Raw genomic sequence first — 19,122 nt, 5'->3', positions numbered from 1 at the left:
AACTATGATACAATTTCCACATATACATAATGTACAGTTTAAAAAGAAACAGAGAATATCATACAAATAGTTTACAGTGTAAATATACCTTTTTTATATCAACATGTGAACACGCAGGATCTCACTTTTCCAGGCTTGTAAGAGTTTTAAATTTGACTGGGTAAGGGTTTTTGAATGACTAAGTATAATACTGAGATGAAAATGGAGTAAAATAAGATTAAATGACAGTTCGTTTTGAAAGGTTAATCCTCAGAGGAGTATCAAAAAGATAAGTCAAAAGCAATAATAAAGATATTTTTCCTTAAACTGTCTATGACCACCTAAACAGACGAGATTTACCAGAGGAAAGCTAAATTAAATATATTTCAGACTAACATTTATAATGTCACAGAACTGATCCATGTTCAATCTATATCATATTGGTAACCCATCACTATGAAGAGCCAGTGGAAGCAGAAACCCAAGTTGGGGCAGCAAATATTTGTTTTTGGGGATCTGTGCAGTAAAAGCTACAGTATGCATCCAGAGAAATGTAACTATACCTGATACAACTGGACAATAACAAGTTCAAAATGGTGGATTACATTCATCAATCCAACCAGGCTGTCACAGGAAGTATTTTTTAATAATTTCCTGTCAACACTGGCAGTCTACAGTACATCTTCTGGTAGCCTAACTAACAGAGGTAGCAACTACATTTAAAAAAAGTAGTAATAGCTCTTTAAAACTACATCGGGACATCTACCTAAATATGGTAACTGTATTTGCATTCAGGGTGAGATAGGCCACTATGCAATGGATTGAGAAGTCTGACTAGTGCGCTCTTGTATTGTTATTTGTCTTTCATTCACACACAGATTACAGTGAGATGGCATTATTGGAATTTTCAGGGAAACAAGGACTGTCTCCACACCTACCATCCAACCTGCTACCGCAGTCTTGTATTGCTTCTTATTTTCATATTTAGCTACATCTGTAAAGCACATTTCTTAAAAGTCACAAAAGGAGCGTGTAAAATAATGTCTTACTACTTTTTTTTATATAAAGAACTGAAAGTGTTGCTATCAGACCAAACATTTTCTCCATCCCATAAAAGTTACACTTTGGCAAATCTGACAGTACGAACAGAATAGAGGGACCTCCATGATGGCAGCTATCCTGCAAGAACAATCGACACATGCTCACGTTTCCCTGAAAATATAGAAAATTGGGGTACCTATGTCATATTTTATAGGAGATGAAAGAAAGAACTGTAACACTGCTTTTTCCAAGCAACTTGAAGGTACCTCCCCTAATCACTCTTATCAAAGTGCAGCAGTGCTTCAAAAACAGAACAGTGAAAGAACATTGAAGACTGCAAGATGTGAGGAGGTTCTTGTAAGCATGGGAAAAGGTTGCTCAAAAATTCGTCTTCTTCTTCTTTTCATTTTTAGGGAAAACATAAAAGGAACCGGATCACAAGGCTGTTTACTACCGCAATCACACTGCATGTCCTGTGTAAAGCAGAGGCCAAAGTCCGAAGAACCAGGGAAAATAAGAAGCGAGGCCATGAATCAAAACTAAGTTAATAAAAAACAAAGAGATAGTTTTTAAATTACTTTCAGTATTTGGTCCAGTGACTGCTGAGATTACAGCAAGTCGAACTTTTGTGTTCTTTTTTGAAAATATATAGAGCTTTTGATGAGCAGATCCAGCATTAAATACAATTATCTAGTCTAACTTCCAAGTCGTGAGCTCTACGTCAGCTCACTCCACAAAGGCACCGTTACAGAAAAGGGGTCAAAGACGGGGTGAGGTTAGTGTGCAGAGCAGGAAGATATTTATTCACCTGTCAGTCAGCAGATGTAATTAGTGAGTCAGACCTCCAAACCATCAAATTGAGCTTTTATTTACCGATATCTGACTGGTTGAGTCCGACATGTCTGGGTCCTTCTCCTTTAAAAGTGCAGCGTATGGTCCCGTCCATGATCACCTCCATGGAAAATGGTCTTACCATTGTTCTGAACGAGAAACATCTCCAGATCTTCAGTGCATTTTTAGCAAAATTTTGTCATCGTGCACCTTGGTTCTCATTTCAGGTTCTGGAGGAGAAGTTGATTCCAGTCACCATCTTCTGGATCTTTTCTTCATTCTTCAGTATGTTGGATCTCACAGCACAAATCTTGTCCTGTTGGTCCTTGATCAGCTGCTCCAGCTCAGCTAGCTCTACCTTGAGAGGCTCCACTGCCTTGTCTGTCGCTCTGTGGCACATAAAACAAAATAGAGTTGAGATGATTAATTGCTTACATGCAATCAGATTAAAAAATGTGTTGAGAAATTGTCCACAGTGATGAGCAAATACATTAACACACATTTAACAGAAAGTGGATGTGAAGTACTGGAATCAATACATGTGAAAGAAAGGTTGGACCCATGCATTGAGAAAGTGAGTCTTCACATTAACATTAGGTGCTGACAATAAATGATATTCTGCAACACGTAACGTAAAGCATGTTGCATGTCTTACCTCTGCTCCTGCAGCAGGGCCTGTGCATGCTCTTTGTTCTCCCGCCGCCAAGTGTTCAGTTCAGCCTGCATGGCGTCCATGTCCTCCTGTATGTAATCCATGATCTTACCCAAAGGAAGGGTGCTGCGGCACACCGTCTGGATTGACGAGCGGAGACGCTCGATCTCCCGTGTCACCATGTCCCGCTCTTTCTTCCGCGCTGCTTCAGACACCATGTTCTGGAAATGGAGTTGGTGAATATAATGAATGAGGTTAAGGGGATTCAATTTTTTGATCTATAAACAAGAATTACAGTTTGAGGAGCGTAGATGTTGGTTCTTGAGGGCTGATTTATTGAATTTCCTGAGCAGGTTCTTCGATATCAACTTCTAATAAAGGAACTAAGCTGGTTTCATATGCATGATTGAACGAAACACTTTATTAAACAGCTGTATGGACACACAAAAATCACTTGTGTGTCCCCAGACCAAAACATAATAAACCCTCTTTAGGAATTCTACCTTTGCCAGCAAAGTCTCAGATGCCCAGAACCAGAGCAAGGCTGCATTTAGTGGTTTAGGATTTCAAGGCTAAAAATGTTAGGCAGGAATTCTACCAACCTAGCTGTATATATAAAGATCAAACGTGCGGCTGAATTGTGTTGGCCAAAGTAGGGGGACTGGTTGATGAAGGCCTCCAGTGTATGGTGTGCGGTTGGGGGAGGGGGGGGTTCACTATATCCCAATTACACTCAGTCCCTCGATGGCTAAAAGGAGGGGAAGGTATCAGGGAAGGACCTCCCTTGGCAGGGAGCAAACCCAAGGATGTTTGCTCAGCTGGGCTTCGTGTGTGTGTGTGTGTGATGCGAAAGCACTCAGCCACACACACACACACACACACACACACACAAACAGGCAGAGGTTCAGTCGAAGCATACAGTGGACACACGCAGCCCCCACCCGCAATCTCAGTCTTAAAGTCCTGTTTATTTTAGTAACAGGCTGTGGCAGTGGGGTTATTTTACTACAGTATTGAGTAACAACTACTACATTTATGCCTCCTTTCAAGTTCAAATCTTGGCCCAATTTCTGCTGTTTGGCTCCACAGATGGGAGCACCTGCCCTCATGAGGCAGCAGGAATCATGTTTGTGACGGTAAACTAAATGACAGCTTCCTCTTCAAAACACACAATCTGTCACGGAGCCTGCTCGGTTAGTCCGCCACACATGCTCGGCTTAGCCGGAGCGTATAGCATTGGCCTTATCGAACCATCTCTTAAAACAAACCAAACAGCTCAGTGATTATAATTTGCGAAGGCAGCTTGACTGGACGAGACCACACTGCAGAAATGACATCAAGCATCATTGTTCCGCCTTCATTTCTTTTCGCGAAGCAAGTACAAATTTCTGACAGCCTCGCTCTTTGTTACCCATTTGTGGTGGTTCAGGAGTGTGAGGCTTGAAACGCCTCGGCCCAGCGGTCCCCTAACAAGGTGGGTGGCTTTCCACTGGGTGCTGTGAACCCTGCAGCTAGACAAACACTCTACGGCTCATTCGGCCTGCCTGGCTGTGGTTTGGTCTGCACGGCCCAGACAGGACCCATGGCTTCAGTCTATTTGCCGTCCCCTTGCTACCTCGACCGCCCCTCCCCTTCTCTGTTGGAAAATAAAAAACTTGGCGTGAAAACATGACCCCTGGTTCGTGTGCACTCTGTCCGGGTGGATATAAATCACAGCTTTATGGAGGTCTCTGTCGGGGTCTACGAGACCTGTGTGCTCCTAGTTTTCCTTTTTCTCACCCAGATCACAGAACAATATTTAGATGTGGTGACCGCAGAGGAGTAGGAGGTGAAAGGGGAGGAAGGAGGGGGGAGCAGGTTTTCCCATTATCTCAGACGGTGATGAAAGCTGGAGGCAATAGGGAAGACACAGCCTCTGGGTGGTGCAGGTGGACATAAGAGGTGGATTGAGATGTCTCTACAGTACATAGCGGATTGCAGACAAAATAGATCAACTAGAATGGCAGTCAGTAGAGTGCATACCTTTGCCGAGGCCTAACTGCACTTTACTTAAATCAAACCCCATCTAATGTCAAACTCAACCAAACATGAGGACGACAAAACAATGCAAGTGGAGTCATTATCACCATTGTGTTGTGGAAGAATAGATTATTAACAGAATCCACTTAAAATTTTACACAGATATCAGCAACCCAAGTACGATTTCTTTAAAAATCAGGATACATGCATTGCTCCCTGAGAAATGAATGACAGTGCTGGAAAAAAAAAAGACTGTTGCAATGTTAAAGAAAGAGGGAAAAATGCACTTCATTACAGGTTATTCCAAATTCTGACACAAATAATTAAATTTTTACTGCAAAAAAGCTGTCTCCAGTTCAGGTGATAGAAAAATTCAATTACCAGGTTCCACCCAGTAGAGGGCAGTCGCCCTGCATTTTTAACACAGTATGGAGAATTCAAATATTGCACACTAAAATGTCAAGATTTGAACCTGAATCAACTAACAACACAACTAAATACCCATATACATTGGTGGTCAGCTGAAAAAAAGTGGTTTGGGGGTTCAATCTTTAAGATAAATACTTTAAACTTGTTCTAATCAGCATTTCTGTTTATGACAACAAACTTTCTGCTTAGATCTCCATCAAAGAAGAGACGTCTATAACCCTCCAAGGTACAATACAAAATGAAATTCACCCAGTCATCATGCACCTCATCAGCTTAATTAGGAAAGCGTGCAAGAATGTTATTTATGGACTGCTTATAGGGGTTTTTTGGGGCAAGAGGAAAACATTCTCTGACAAGAAAAATGGGAAGCGTGCATGGAACCTGTCAGCAGCAGATCAACCTCTAGGGTATCATTAGCTGGGAAAACAGTCATTTAGACACTAGTTGAGTAGTTGATGGCGGGGGGATCAGTTTCCCTCATGAGGAGAGAAGCTTCATTTATTTATTCATTCATTACTGTTGATTAATTAGCTTCACTTCAAGACAGGAGGATGAGAGAGGACAAACCTCTCATTAGAGCTGCACTGACCACGATCAAGTTGAATCAAGTCCAGTTTATAATGGTTATACCACTGAAGACCACGGATGATCACTGAAGCCCACATAACAACTCTGGAGCTTCTGGGAACAATTCTAATGGCTACTGGAGACCATTTAAAGACACTGCTGCACATCCTGATGGGTTTTTTTTTTCAAAGTGTTCCAGTAGGAGATCTGAGAGGTGAGTCATGGAGGCAGGGGGAGGATGAGAGTTGGCTCTGGATGTTGTTTATGGGTTTCCTCACCATTTTTCATAGAAGGCCATTCAAAAGTCCAGCTAGATCATAAAAATAGCTGGGAGTCAGTGAGGTGAAGAGAAAAGCTTACGGCCAGTGAGGTTACAGGATGTTGTTGCAAGGTCACTGGGGAGACAACTGAGATCACCACCCTGCGCTGGCTGAAAGGGAACTTCTAAAAGGGAGCCCTGGCTACACTGCACAAGTGACTGCAAGTGGAAACTGTGTCTTAAAAAGGTGGTTTATAATTCACACATTCTCATGGGGACAAAAAGGTATCATCGTGAGTTGGCTGATATGATTTCTGATATGTCGAGGCTGAGGCCTGATAGCAGTTTGTAGGTGCCTCGGATAGGTACGCCTCATAAACCTGACCAAATTCCAATATGTCTTCTGCAAAAGTAATATGACTAATGGAATGCCACAGGGCCGTTTCCTTGTTTCCACAAAAAACGCTGGATGTTTATGAAGACACAGAGGTCTGCAGAGAGGAGTATTTATTTTCTTGACAATTCTGCAGAGAGTATTCTGGCCCTTCTCCTCCGTGACTCTCACTCAACAGCCATCCATTTGTATGCCACAGGGTTTATTTATACATTACAAACCTTCATCAAGGCTAATTTGATGGGGGTAAAGAAATGGGGGAGGGGGGGAGTACACAAAAATTCTTATGAAAACGCAGCTGCTGCAAGGGGCGGATTCTGTCTAAATAAAAAGAGAAGTATCTTGGAATAATATACAATACCACCGAGGGGTCGTGAGGAAGGTCATCCCATAAATATACAGCAAATTCTTCGGTCACACACACTGCGGCGGGACATGGCAAAATACAATCATCTGACTGTTTGAGAATTCCCTTTATTTACATCAGCACAGCCATCCATGCAGCACCTTGTCACTGGCATTAACAATAGCAAAATTAATTCAAATGACCAAGAACATGAATTAATGGGGATAATAACATATAGGTGGGATTTTGACCAAATATACAAAATGGTCTAAAGGCCAACACTTATGAACTGGACATGATGTTGGATACGCTGTGACTCGTTCAGACACGGTGTTTTGATAAACTTTGGTGTTTAAGAAAATGGATTGCGGCAGCTGAAATTTCAAACCCGTCACACCACATAGAATGAGGAAGCTCAATATTTACATTTTTGACCCTGCGTGTTTCACCGTGATTAACCAGAAAAAAGGGGAGAAAAAAAAAAAAAAAAAACGACTCCATTAAGCTGACCTCTCCACCCTTTCATGTCTGGAAGGAAGTCATTACAGTTCTTTATACAGCTGACGAGGCAAGGCCAATAATGATGGAGGGCTGGACGGAATGGTTCCTATGTGCAGACCAGGACACTCTGAAATGAAGGTTTGAAAGCTGAGGAGGCTGCATTAAGAAAATTAGGATAAACTCTACAAGGCTGTGCTCATCGTGTTACACAAAGAGCTCTGCTGTTTTCAGTGTTATACCTGTGTATGTGTGTTCGGTTAGACATGAAAAAGGTTGATTTTGCACCAAGTTCTATATAAAGCTAGAGTGGTAATCATTAGAGTGCATACCTCTGCCATGGCCAAACTGCCCGCTTTAAGTCAATCAAGCCTAACCCAATGTCTAATAAAACGTTTAAAACTGCTAGACACAGACTTCTGTTTTGACCTGTATCAAATGGTATTCACTCATAGATATCAGTCACTTAAATACGCCTGATTTTTTTTTCATTACCATGCATTATTCTCTGCGAAATTAATGAAAACTGTAGAAAAATGTCCTGAATTAGTCACTTTATCCTGATTGGAGTCCCATCCTCTCTCCTCTAATTTTTGTGGAAATCCATTCAGTAACAGACACAGGCGAAATCATAACCCCCTGTTGTTAGTGATTATATTTTGACCTTTAAAATACAGATTCTGTCAAGCTAGTTCAGTTTACTGGTGGTTCAACTGAGTCAACCTCAGGTAAACTTCATGAGGGATGATATCTGTGGCAGCAGTTCAGAGGGGATGGATCGGGGGCCTTTCTGCATGAGTGACAGGCCAAAACAGTGCATCCATCAGAGTCAGGGTGGTCAGCTAGGGAAGGGATGCTGGGGGAGAGCACGCTTCGGTGAAGAGGACCACCCAAAGCAGACAGCGTACGCCACCTCACGCCATGGAGTACAGACCAAACTGTAAGCTTCACACTGACTCACACTACAAATAATGATGAAAGATATTTCTTTCTCTTTCTGGCCGATAAATAAGCTGACAGGGGAATGCATGAGCAACAGCAGCAATGCGTCACCTTAAAAAAGCCTGTTTATTATGTCCAAATCAAAGAGAATATGAGAAGCAAGATTTAACTGCTTGAGAGAACCTGACACCTGTGGACATTAGAGTTTTAACATAAATACAGCAGTCCTGAATACCTAAATGTCCTCATACAGTCAAAAATGTGTTTTTCTTCTTGTTCTCACAGTTGAATGTTTGAAACTTCACTGTATAGAAAGATGTTAGGCTGTTTTCAGGTGCATCTCTGAGCTCAAAATCTGGTTTTAAGAAGCTGGCCTACAAGCATGACTTCTGACATCACAGATCATTTATAAGCCAATCATGGTCCAGTATTCAGCATTCACAAGTGTGATGTAGAAACTGGAAGCCTCCAGTGCACAAACACTGAGAATGGACTTTTGAAGTAGGAGACATCTTGTGTCCAGCAGTTAAAATTGTGAAATCAACAATGTTTTCGTATTTATATGATCTGTCTTTTTAATGAAGGGGGAAGGAGCAGGTTTCATTTTAAGGACTTTCAAGGACAAACATCTGAGAATTTTATTCAACGCCTTGAAACATGTGTGGAGGGGGTCAAAAGTGACTGAAAAACTTGTTGTGCATTGTCTGTTTCCTGGAATAACCTCCACAATAAGTGGAAGAAGTCAACACATGCGGAAGGAGTGTAAAGAGTCATAGCTCCTCTAAAAGCCAGTTTCCAAGATGGCTGATACCCTTAAACTGTACACAGAACAGAGAGGTCTGTAATCAAAAAATGCAAGCATATTTTGCTGATATTGAGCAGCAGCCCCTGAAAACAAGCTCATTTTGCCCCAGACATCTTGATGTGTGTGTAGTATGTGTGGTCTGTTAGAGGCCATACTTGCTTGTCTGGTTATTAGCCCTTCAGCTTCACTGAAGGGGAACATTTTTGTGGTTACAAGGCGGTGCAATTACACCTCTGTGCTCCATTTGTTTATATCTTTCTTTTGATAATAACCAGCGTTGCAGTGGGCATTTCACTGTGGTTTCAACACTTGCCCTGGGGAGCAAACTTTCCAGAAAGAATGGCTGATAGAGTTGATGGCGAGCTCTGAGTCACTGATGAAAATCAGTTGGAGAGAAATGGGCTACTACTGCCCTCTAGTGGAGAAGAGCACTACAAAAACAACTCTACATACCTGTTCTTTAGATTTAGGGGAGGACGGGGACAACTCATAGTCTTTCTTGGTCTCAAGGATCTTTTTCACAAGGCCACCTACAGTGAGTGAAACAATGAGAGGAAAAGTGAAAGATCTGCTTCCTTAACTTAGCAAGAAGAAAATCTGGAGAAAATGTGACAGTTTATCCTTAAAAGTTTAAAAATCAAAACAAAGTCAACTGTACCATGTTTGTCTTCACTGTCAAGTTCTTGTGCAGGCTCCTGCAATAGATTAATAGCAGATAACTATCCAGGGATTTATGTTATCTGATTTTGGACAACTTGCTGCTCAAGTCACTTACCATCTCCAACTCAGGAGCATCTGAAGGAGGAGGAACGGCCTCCTCGACAACAAACTGCTCATCTTCATCCTCCTCATCTTCAGACAGTCTCTTACCATCCATGATGACTGGAGCTGAGGGCTTGGCATTGGACAGCCTAAAAGACGTGCCAACAGGATGACATGAGATGTGGCAGCCTGACAACACCTTTATTAAAAATATAATTGTGGACTGGTTGTGGACTGCTCCATTATTAGTTCTCTGTGAGTTCATTCAGCATGTTCACTGTCTTTAATTTAATAATATGACTAGTGCTTCATCTCTCCTACTGGCAGGAACAAAATATATATTCACAAAAAAGGAGGTCTTCATCCTCGCCAGTAAAAGTGAGACTTATGAAATAAGTGAGTTTGCGTGGTGAGGTCACCTCTCAGCTGGGGCCACGTCACTGCCACTTTCCTGTCTCTTGACTCGAGGAGGTGCTGGGCGAGCACTGCTGGGCCGTGGTATTCGCCTGGTGTAGGGTGAAGAGATTTTGCATGTAACTTAAATAAACTCTTAAATGAATGTTTTTAGAACTAACATATTTGTATTTATACAAGTCAAGTTCTTTTTATTTCACAAGCAATGTTTTCCTCTCAACTTCTTTCATAAGCCAAATTCTCCGTTAATAGCTCTCTGGGATTTGCCAAAAGTCCACTTCATGACAACTTCGCTGACTCATTCAGATTTTCAGATGATAACTGTTGCTTGGAGCAATAAACATTCACAAAAATGTTATGAGCAAAACTGATATAGCACAGCTTCCCAGACAATCAATCATAACCGATTAGTCAGCTTAAGAACAAAACATGGGTAATTATCAAAAGTAAAGGCAATTCAGCTGCGTAATGTACCAGAACTGATCCTGGATCAGGCCTAGAAACAAACTAAAGTTTCAAAAGGAAAACTACCCAAAACGTTAAGTAAATAATTAAAGTAATATGACACAATGCAATGCAATACACCCACAAGAATTACCAAATGACTGAATCAACATCTCAACATTCTTTACAAAAGAGTCATCAACGTTATAAAACTACTTATTAAATGAGCACTGTACAATATTACATTTTATTCTATTAATGTTTTAATTATCTTGTGTCCAGCCTGGAAAACATTCACGTGTTTGTACAGTTGTGACAGATGTTAAAGCAGCAGGAGACATGAGATGTTTTAACTGGACAATTACCAGGAGCTGTGTTTTTTGTAAGTGAGAAGTAATGTTTGATTAAAGTTTTTACTCCAAGTGACAAAATGAGTGAAGTTCAGTGTAACTGTACAGACCTGGAGGCCACGTCTGATGGTACTGAGGAGCCTGGAGAAACTCCGTTTTCCTGTGGGGAAGGTCTCTGAGCTAACTGAGCATCTGCGTCTGTGACAGGAAAAAACAGTGACTTGCAGTAGCTCAGTTTAATACAGCAAGGAGCGTTCCTGTGCTTTGCATGATGGATGCTGACATTTAACACACCTTTATAACTACATACTACATTCCAATGTTCTTAACACTCTGGCAAAGCTACAGCTATTTTAAACACCAGCAGGTTAATTCAGCCATATTACCTCACCCTCAGGTTTTTCAAGATATCAGCAGTGGAAATGGGATTGGTGTGAAGACTGGCTATAAGATGCTTGAATGGATTTTTTAAATTTTTATTCTGGACTTTCCAGAATTTCAAATATTGATAACTTTCTGATTATTTCTGCTAATATCTTTATGTCTCTTTGTTGTCTCTTCTGAGCCTCCTTTTTTTTCTTCTGTGCTGAGGGTTCCTTTGTGAAGGTTTTCTTTGTTTTCCAGGAGTTTGGGTTGGGTCATGAATCGTTGCCATTATAGGTCTTTAAAGCCCATTGATGCATTGTATCTGATACTGGGCGTTATAAATAAACCTGACTGACTTGCTCGGATACATTAACAAAGAATATCTCTGCCTTTAATCATTGAGTATGTCACTCAATGACAGATTGCACTCCCTCTGTGACTCAACGTGGAGCCTGGAGCAGAAGGAGCATTCTGACATTTTGGGGCACTTCTTTGAGTCAGATAAGAAGATCACTGATTTCATGCCTTGTGCTTTCAGCATAGTGGTAGCAAGGAACCTAGTTAAGTGTCATAACCAAATATGGGTTGCTTTTTTTTATTTATGGGTGTGATAGATTTCAATGCTCTCCCTCTGCATTATTGAAACTTATAACATTCTTCAAATGCATTTAGATCGAGCACATCAACTCTCCTGACATGTTGCCCCTGTTTCCACATGAAAAATGTTTGTGTGAATGTTTAAAACCTTTGTACTCTTTTCAAGTGCAACTGAACCAGAGAGATGAGACAGAGAACACTTACCTCCCTCGCTGTCAGATTCATCTGTTGAGAGCAGAAAAAGACAAGGCATCATTAGTTCCCTCTCTAACACAATTATGAAACATGTCAAGTATGGAAAAACAGATTAAAAAATGGGCCATATAACTTCTTCTTGGAAAACTTTCATTGTGTCTCACAACAGTGATCCTGATGAGTCACTCCTACCTCCCACTAAAGGACACTAGTCATTTTATTGAGCAGGTGGGTTATAAATAGAAAGCAATCAACTGTAAAATCAATTTGGATGTACTGAAAAAGCCCTTCTGTGGATAACTGAAGTGCAACTATTTAAGACATCTGCATTAACTATGTAAGATATAACTCACCGGAACAGATAATTAAAACAGGGTGTTCAGGGAAAGGGAGGAATTACCTTGACCCCCAAGTTTGGGTCTCCTCCTTTGCCCTTTGGCAGATGAAGGCCGAGGTATTCTAGCTGGACTATCAGCCTGTGGGAGGAGGAAGGACAAGAAGAAACAGCTCATTGTTGTGCTAACCATCCTTATTTCCTCTAGTATGCTTGACTTTGCATATTTGGAAGTAGTGTCTTTCCCTGGTTTTGAAGGCAGCATTTCAGTAAAGTGATGTCATTTTCTGAACTTAACAGATTGTTCTACTTGTTGTGACAAAGGATGCAAATTTTAGGTAATTTCTTTAATTGATAGTCTGCTGCCTTAACAATCATTGCTGATTGATCATCAATAATACTTGAAATATGTTGGACATTTTCCTTTAGAAAGCCATTTTAACCACTGACATGATCTATGTTAATCCATGTTTGAAACTGGCTGGTTTTAAACCTAACTGAACATCTCAAAATGAACTACATATTGTCAAACCAACATTTAAACCCCATCCCACATCTGAGCAAGAAGGTAAGTAACCCTAGTCATTTTATAGCTGACTTATAGAGCTCAAACATACTGTATTTCCTTTGTCAATAATATGTCTCACGACACACAGGCTTTGGTTTAGCATTGCAAAAGTGATAGCTGAGCCGTCTCTGCTGAAATAAGATAATACTTTGTTCTGAGTAAATTCTTACCTGGTTCTCAGCTGCTTCTGCAGGCTGCACAGGCAAAGAACACAACATTACACCACGCACTTCATAGTCACATTTATTATTATACAGACTGTAAGGAACAGGAAGACCTGTTATAAACTATAGCCCAAACTAGGACTATATAAAGCAGCCAGCCACCCCCAATGCCACAGCAGTAGTCTCTAAATGTGTTGGCAATTTACAGATCTACTTTTCTACTGACTGTTTATGCAAGGTTGAATACCTCTTCAACAGGTTCAGGTTCCTTGCAAGAATAAGAGGCACAACATTAGGAAATAAATTTTTACTGAACTGAAAATGGTGCATAGAGTATTCAACATCTAAAATCAGTGACCAATTCTACGTTTCTCAAGTTGGCTGATCTAACATACAGGAAACTCTGCCACACCATGAATGCAGAAGAGAAAATCAAATGGTCCAAACGATGGACATTGTATTACGTGTGACTATTTGGCTAAACTTACCGCTGGCACAGGTTTGGCTGTTTTGCCCAGCTCTTCGGGGCTTGGTTTTTGCAGTGGTTCCTCTGATACTCTGGCCTAAGCACAAACACACAGAATGTAAATAATGACATTTGTCGCTAAAATTTAAAATGTGTGTGGGGTTGAGCAGCGTACCTTGCTGTTGCCACTCTCTCCACTTTTGTTCCTCTCTTCCCCCTCTTTTTGTCTCTCCCTGTCTTTCTCTCGTTCTTTGTCTCTTCGTTTCTCCTTGTCTCTTTCTCGGTCTCTGTGAGAATCTCTGTCTCTTGTCTTTTCTCTGTCTTTGTCTCTCTCCTTGTCCTTTTCCCTCTCTCTGTCCTTCTCCTTGTCCATTTCCCTCTCTCTGTCCTTCTCCTTGTCCCTGTCTTTGGTTCTTCCCTTGTCTTTGTCCTTGTCTCGCTCCCGGTCACGGCTTTTTTCTTTGTCACGGTCTTTGGTGTGTCGGTCCTGGTCGCTGCGTGGGAGCTTGTCTGAGCGCTCCCTGTCACGGTGGTGCTCCTTCTCCCCATCTCTCCGTCTGCTCTCCTGCTCTTTGGGCTGGTCTGGGTCCTTCTGGTCCCGGCTCCCGCTGCGCTCTGTGATCTTTTTCCTCTCCTGGAATAGTTCAAAAGTGACCATTTAATGCCAGCCATGACTGAATAATGGGACACTCATCGTATGATCATCTCATTGAATTTTCAAAGAAAGCTGCAGCTTGCAGGGGTGAAGGCTAACAAGCAAACAGCAGTGTGTGATAAAAATTGTGATCAGAGTGGGCTATTAGCTCTCACCTCTCTATCCAGATGATGTTCACGTCCCTCCCTATTTTCTTTGTCCTGGGACCTGGAGGTGCTGGCCTTGTTTTTTATGTCCACCTTTTCTCCTGCAAGCACTCTCTTAACTGCATCCTCACTGGACATCTGCAGATCAAGTGTAGGAGAATATTTCAGTTTTATACAGCAATATAAACCAGTGAGTGGTAATGGAATTATGCGCAGAGAAGCGTCCTTCAAATAGATGGCCTGGGTACAAATGACGTTGGAAAGCATTTTCCAATGAGTCCTTAAGCAAAACACTCAGAGTTCAACAGTTAATAACGGGGCTACTCTGCAGCTGACATTGACATCTTTTTGGAGAGGACAAACAAAGGGTTTGAATACTGCAGCCGACACTGAGGTGACACTGTAAAAGCTTTAGTTACCAGTGATAAGCATTCTTCACGTAAAAAAGATGGCTATGATATCTAAAAAAGGACAAAGAAAAGCCCAAAAGCTCAGCAACAAATTTCAATTTTGGCATTCAATTGGTTTTTACAGCAAGCAGGAAGCACATGTTTGACCAGTCGCCTTGTCCCATTCAATTTATTTACAGAGCTATTTCTATTACAGTTGTGAAGACAGCTCAGGAAAATACAGAATAACATTTGAGAGGAACACATTTTTTAATGCCAGAAGTGGCCTAATGACATGACAAGAAATTATTGTTTAAAGAACATCTATCCCCCAGGCACCATATGTTTACACTCCACCTCCAGGGTTCAATTAAAGTGTTTCAAAGTACTCCCTGAGGTAGCTAGACAGTTTTCCCAAGAGTATAACGTTTTGACTTGGAAAAAACAAACAAACACTGAATTTCCTTTTAATGCAGTGCCATAACTTTATTTGTTTCTCCAGCAGGGAAACAAAAAAAATATGATCAATGAATGAACTGGAGACATTGGAGTATCTAAGAGTGAGTGTTTTCAATTTACCATTTAGCTTTTCAGAGTGTGTGTGTGTGTGTGTGTGTGCGCGTGAGTGTGTGAGTGTGTGAGTGTGTGTGTCCAAACAACACAGACCTTGTTGAGGCAGCACTTGGCAATGGCCTGCAGCAGCTCATTGGTTTTCTCAGGTTCATGCCCGGCAACAATACGTGCCGGCTTTGCGGCCAGGGGCTCGCCACTCACCAGCATCAAAACATCTATTGCTTTCTGGAGGAACACTATCTTAGCGTCTTTATCCTAGAAAGAAAAAAAAAAAAGGTGCTGTGATGAAAAGGAGAGTGCACAGGAGAGAGAAGAGATAGAATGTGATTGTGAAAACCCCAGTGGGAGTTATTTTCCAACACAGTTCCCTTGAGATGAGTTTGCTGAGTACAACACAAGTTGTTCCTAATGTGCTACAGTCCACTCTGTACTGAAACACAAGTCTAACTATGATATAAAATTCATATAAATACATCATATTTGATACATGTAAATCTTGAAAATAATTTGCCACACATTACCTGTGTTTATGTTATAATAGCGTTCTAAACATAGAATCTAGAAAATCAATAACAAATCAAATCTTGAATCTCAAAGGATGACAACGTGTTGGCTTTTGTGAGAAAAAATCTGGCCTCATAACAAGGAAAGAAATATTACCCCCTTCCTTTAATTTAATTCTTGCTTTGTTGTGGGAAAACACATGCACCCTTCTCCAAATAAATGGCCCGGCTAAGCGTTGCTTCTAGTCTATCAGCCTGCTGCACCTGAGAGGTCTGCCAACTGTGTAACATAAGGACTTGTCGCTCATGCAACCACCTGGCCACTCTGTGTAACAGCCCTGTGTTGACCGCTGTATGTATGACACTTCTACTGCACAACATGCACAGGTCCTTACTAAACAGTTGATAAGATACATAAATATGCATACTGTTATAAAAATGTATGCTCACTGCAACCACTCACATTCTGTTGTCGTAATTTAGCAGTATTACAACTGAGATTATGAAAGCTAATGTCTGAGAAGACTTGTAGTCGCCATGATTAACTACCATTGTACACGGCGTCTGTCTCTCTCTGATGTAAACATTTACTGTTGTTGTCAAGTAGGAATGCACAGTGCCGACACCTATTATCGATAATTACCTGTTTCTCATGGCTGATACTGAGAAGATAATATATTTCTGATATATTAGACATTTTAGTTTTTTCAACAAGAAGTTAATTGCCCGTAGTTCATGAAATCCTGAACCCCCTCTGAAGCCTTGCAAACATGTATTGAAATTGAAATTGTTTTGTTTTCCCCTCAAACTGTAAAAAACATCCACAAAGAGTAAGGTGCATATGGAAACCTACTGTAGCAGAGTTTGTAGATGCTGCGCTTAAGTCAGTGAGAGCAATTTGGGTTTGTGTTATCGGCTCTATTAATCCAGGAGAGCTTTATCATCAGACGATAGTTGATAATATAAATGTGCCATTATCAGGCGCCTCAATTGATCTGCCTGAAATATATTGTGCATACCTTGAACAATGACAAATTAACATTGTTCTGTTACGGTAACTGGCTGTTGTGAGGTATCCAGTTTCTACACGAACATTTATCAGAGCCTATCATATTCCTACCCATTATTGATTCGGGGTCAGCTCTCAAACAGCAGACTTGAGTTCTGACACCTTGGCTGGGCCTCTAAGTCATGTCATGCCAGGTCCTCTCACTCACTGTGTCACAGAGGCAGCGTGTAGGGTTACCCCCACACACACCAACAGCCTCAGACTGCCCCATGTAAAGCACAGGTGACCTCATACAAAACTGAGACTGTGGCTTAGGACTGAATTTCATATTCTTCACACAAAGAAGCACAGAGACACATGAATATATAAAAAAAATCAGAGGTTACTAGAAGAACAATTTAACTTGTGTGGTCAACTTACCTTCACATTATCCGACTTCATTTCATTTTCTCCATACAGGCCTTTCATAAAGCCTGTGGTCCTTATCACCTGAAAATGGTGAGAAATCAACATGTCAAACTAAGTGGTAATTTACAATATTAGGTGTGTTATACCCAAGACTTAAAAATACATACTGTAGCCAATGACGATGCAGTCATACTACAGCATCAGGTTAAAGTAACTACGTAAGGTGAAAGCTCCAATGTTTTAAAGCTCATTCCTGCAGTGAAATATATTGCTAATCACAGGGAAAGAAGTCACACATGCCTCTGCACTTTGCTTGATTAATTATACATGAATCTAAAGTGAAATATTAGACTAGTCAACAGGCAGACAGTGGAATGAGATCTCAGTTCTGTTCAGAGAAGTGAAACAGATTTGACTGTGCTTCACATTTTGTGTCAAAGTGTTCTGCTGTGTATAATAAAGATGTCACTATAGTGTAATTAAACACTTTGACAGTATACTAATATAAAGAGAGACAACACTGTTTTGATACCATGGCAGAAAGGACAACCTGCACACTTTGCAGTATCATTACTCGAGACAGTCTAAGTGTGCAGTTGACAGGTTTGTTAAAAAAAATTAGTTGAGATAAAACGGTTTCATAATAAAGATCAGGAGAGATTTTGTACCTGCATCATATATTATATATATTTCTGTTGACTGATGGTTTGTAATTAAACCAAGTAACCTCATCTCCCTTCAGTAAGGCTTCCTAATAAATACGGATATGTACATCAAGGATATTCATCTATAATATTTATCCGTGAATAACCACTTTCTTCATGCCATCTGTCTCTGTCACTTCCCAAATGATATAACCCAACTACGTTGTACACAGATGAAAACAATAGCTTATGATAAGGAAGTTGATAGCTGATCCTGGCTTGCACCTGACCATGTCTTCACCTGAGAGTAGCTAGTCCATCAATATGCCTCTCAGCCATTCCATAAGCACTCAGAGAGGCTCCGACTCTATCTGACACTTGTGTGACAAGCGGCTTTAAACCACACAAACAGAATCCAAGTATGGTCGCAGTGTTTCAAAAGCAGTGATTAATTATAGCACAACGTAAAGCTAACCCTTAGTATTATCAAACAGATGCGATAAGCTGCTCAGCACTCTTGATCTCAACGTGACTGCTTCGTAGAACCGGAAACATTTAACCAACTTAATACTCACAATCGTATGACTTTATTTAATAGTGGACAAATTGGTTTGTTGATTCCTGCAGGGGCTCTGGTCGTGCCTAGCAACTAAACAACGCTATAGACTCTGCTACCTAGCTAACTAGCATTAGCTAGCTATCCCACTATATTAACTTAATCAGCAACATAACATTGTATTACTGATGAGCGATAGCAACTCTTTCTTTGGTTAATAATGTACGTTAATGATTTAACTGGTTAACCAACCGTATCCGTATGATGACAGATACATTGCCGGCTTTAGAAAAGCTACGGAGACAGAAACGTTATAACTGCGAAGTTAATGATAGCTAAGTTACTTGGTTAGCTTAGTTCAAGCTAATGTTGGTGTATTAGCCAGCTAGCTTGTCTGTGTCTGAATTTGACACGGGTCGGTTGGCGCTGGCCTTTTAATGAACATGGGCACAACAGATTTATGGTACTAGTTAAACAAATGCCAGCTTGCTAATATTATCGTAGTGTTAGCATATCAGTCTCACCTCACTGAAGATGTCGTGGAGGTATCTAAACGGCGGCTTGCTTAGCAGTTTCTCCGTGAGAGGCGGTTTCTTTATCACTTTCCCCAGTGTATCCTGGGTCTTTTTCACCACCGCGCCATTCATGGCAGCAGGCGAGAGCAAAGCCAAGTAGTCGAAACGCAAAAAGGGACAGCAAAAACTAATACGGGGCGAAGATAAGTTGCTGGCTCTGCCGCCTGGTTGCTATGTCAATATTCAGCAATCCCAGAGTGCACCAGTAATGACGACTGCGCATGCGCTAGGGCCTTAAGGTT

The 19,122-nt window shown here is 41.0% G+C and overlaps 1 protein-coding gene across 2 annotated transcripts; it reads right to left on the bottom strand.

Moving 5' to 3' along the window:
* Positions 1-1,791: 1,791 nt before the first annotated feature.
* On the bottom strand, positions 1,792-19,078 carry traf3ip1 (TNF receptor-associated factor 3 interacting protein 1). Of its 2 annotated transcripts, XM_037109924.1 has the most exons (16): positions 18,830-19,078; positions 17,118-17,186; positions 15,279-15,440; positions 14,233-14,361; positions 13,598-14,056; positions 13,445-13,519; positions 12,963-12,986; positions 12,291-12,366; positions 11,900-11,920; positions 10,843-10,930; positions 9,944-10,030; positions 9,538-9,673; positions 9,421-9,457; positions 9,216-9,292; positions 2,507-2,724; positions 1,792-2,240 (listed from the first exon to the last, which is right to left on the bottom strand). In XM_037109924.1, the coding sequence occupies exons 1-16, from the start codon at positions 18,950-18,952 to the stop codon at positions 2,075-2,077; spliced, it is 1,947 nt and encodes a 648-aa protein (XP_036965819.1). In that variant the 5' UTR covers positions 18,953-19,078; the 3' UTR covers positions 1,792-2,074. The 2 variants fall into 2 exon arrangements, with proteins under 2 accessions (XP_036965819.1, XP_036965820.1); XM_037109925.1 differs by lacking the exon at positions 12,963-12,986.
* Positions 19,079-19,122: the final 44 nt, after the last annotated feature.

The sequence above is a fragment of the Acanthopagrus latus genome, chromosome 9 (assembly GCF_904848185.1).
Source record: "Acanthopagrus latus isolate v.2019 chromosome 9, fAcaLat1.1, whole genome shotgun sequence".
Taxonomy (NCBI): Eukaryota; Metazoa; Chordata; class Actinopteri; order Spariformes; family Sparidae; genus Acanthopagrus; species Acanthopagrus latus.
The sequence above is the reverse complement of the archived record's forward strand: the minus strand, read 5'-3'. Positions and strand labels throughout refer to the sequence as shown.

Excerpts from the sequence above, each read along its gene's own strand:
- traf3ip1 (XM_037109924.1), bottom strand. The coding sequence starts at position 18,952 with ATGAATGGCGCGGTGGTGAAAAAGACCCAGGATACACTGGGGAAAGTG. Across the intron at positions 10,031-10,842 it reads CCATCAGACGTGGCCTCCAG|GCGAATACCACGGCCCAGCA; the intron begins GTCTGTACAGTT and ends ACCCTACACCAG. Across the intron at positions 2,241-2,506 it reads GCCCTGCTGCAGGAGCAGAG|AGCGACAGACAAGGCAGTGG; the intron begins GTAAGACATGCA and ends TATGTGCCACAG.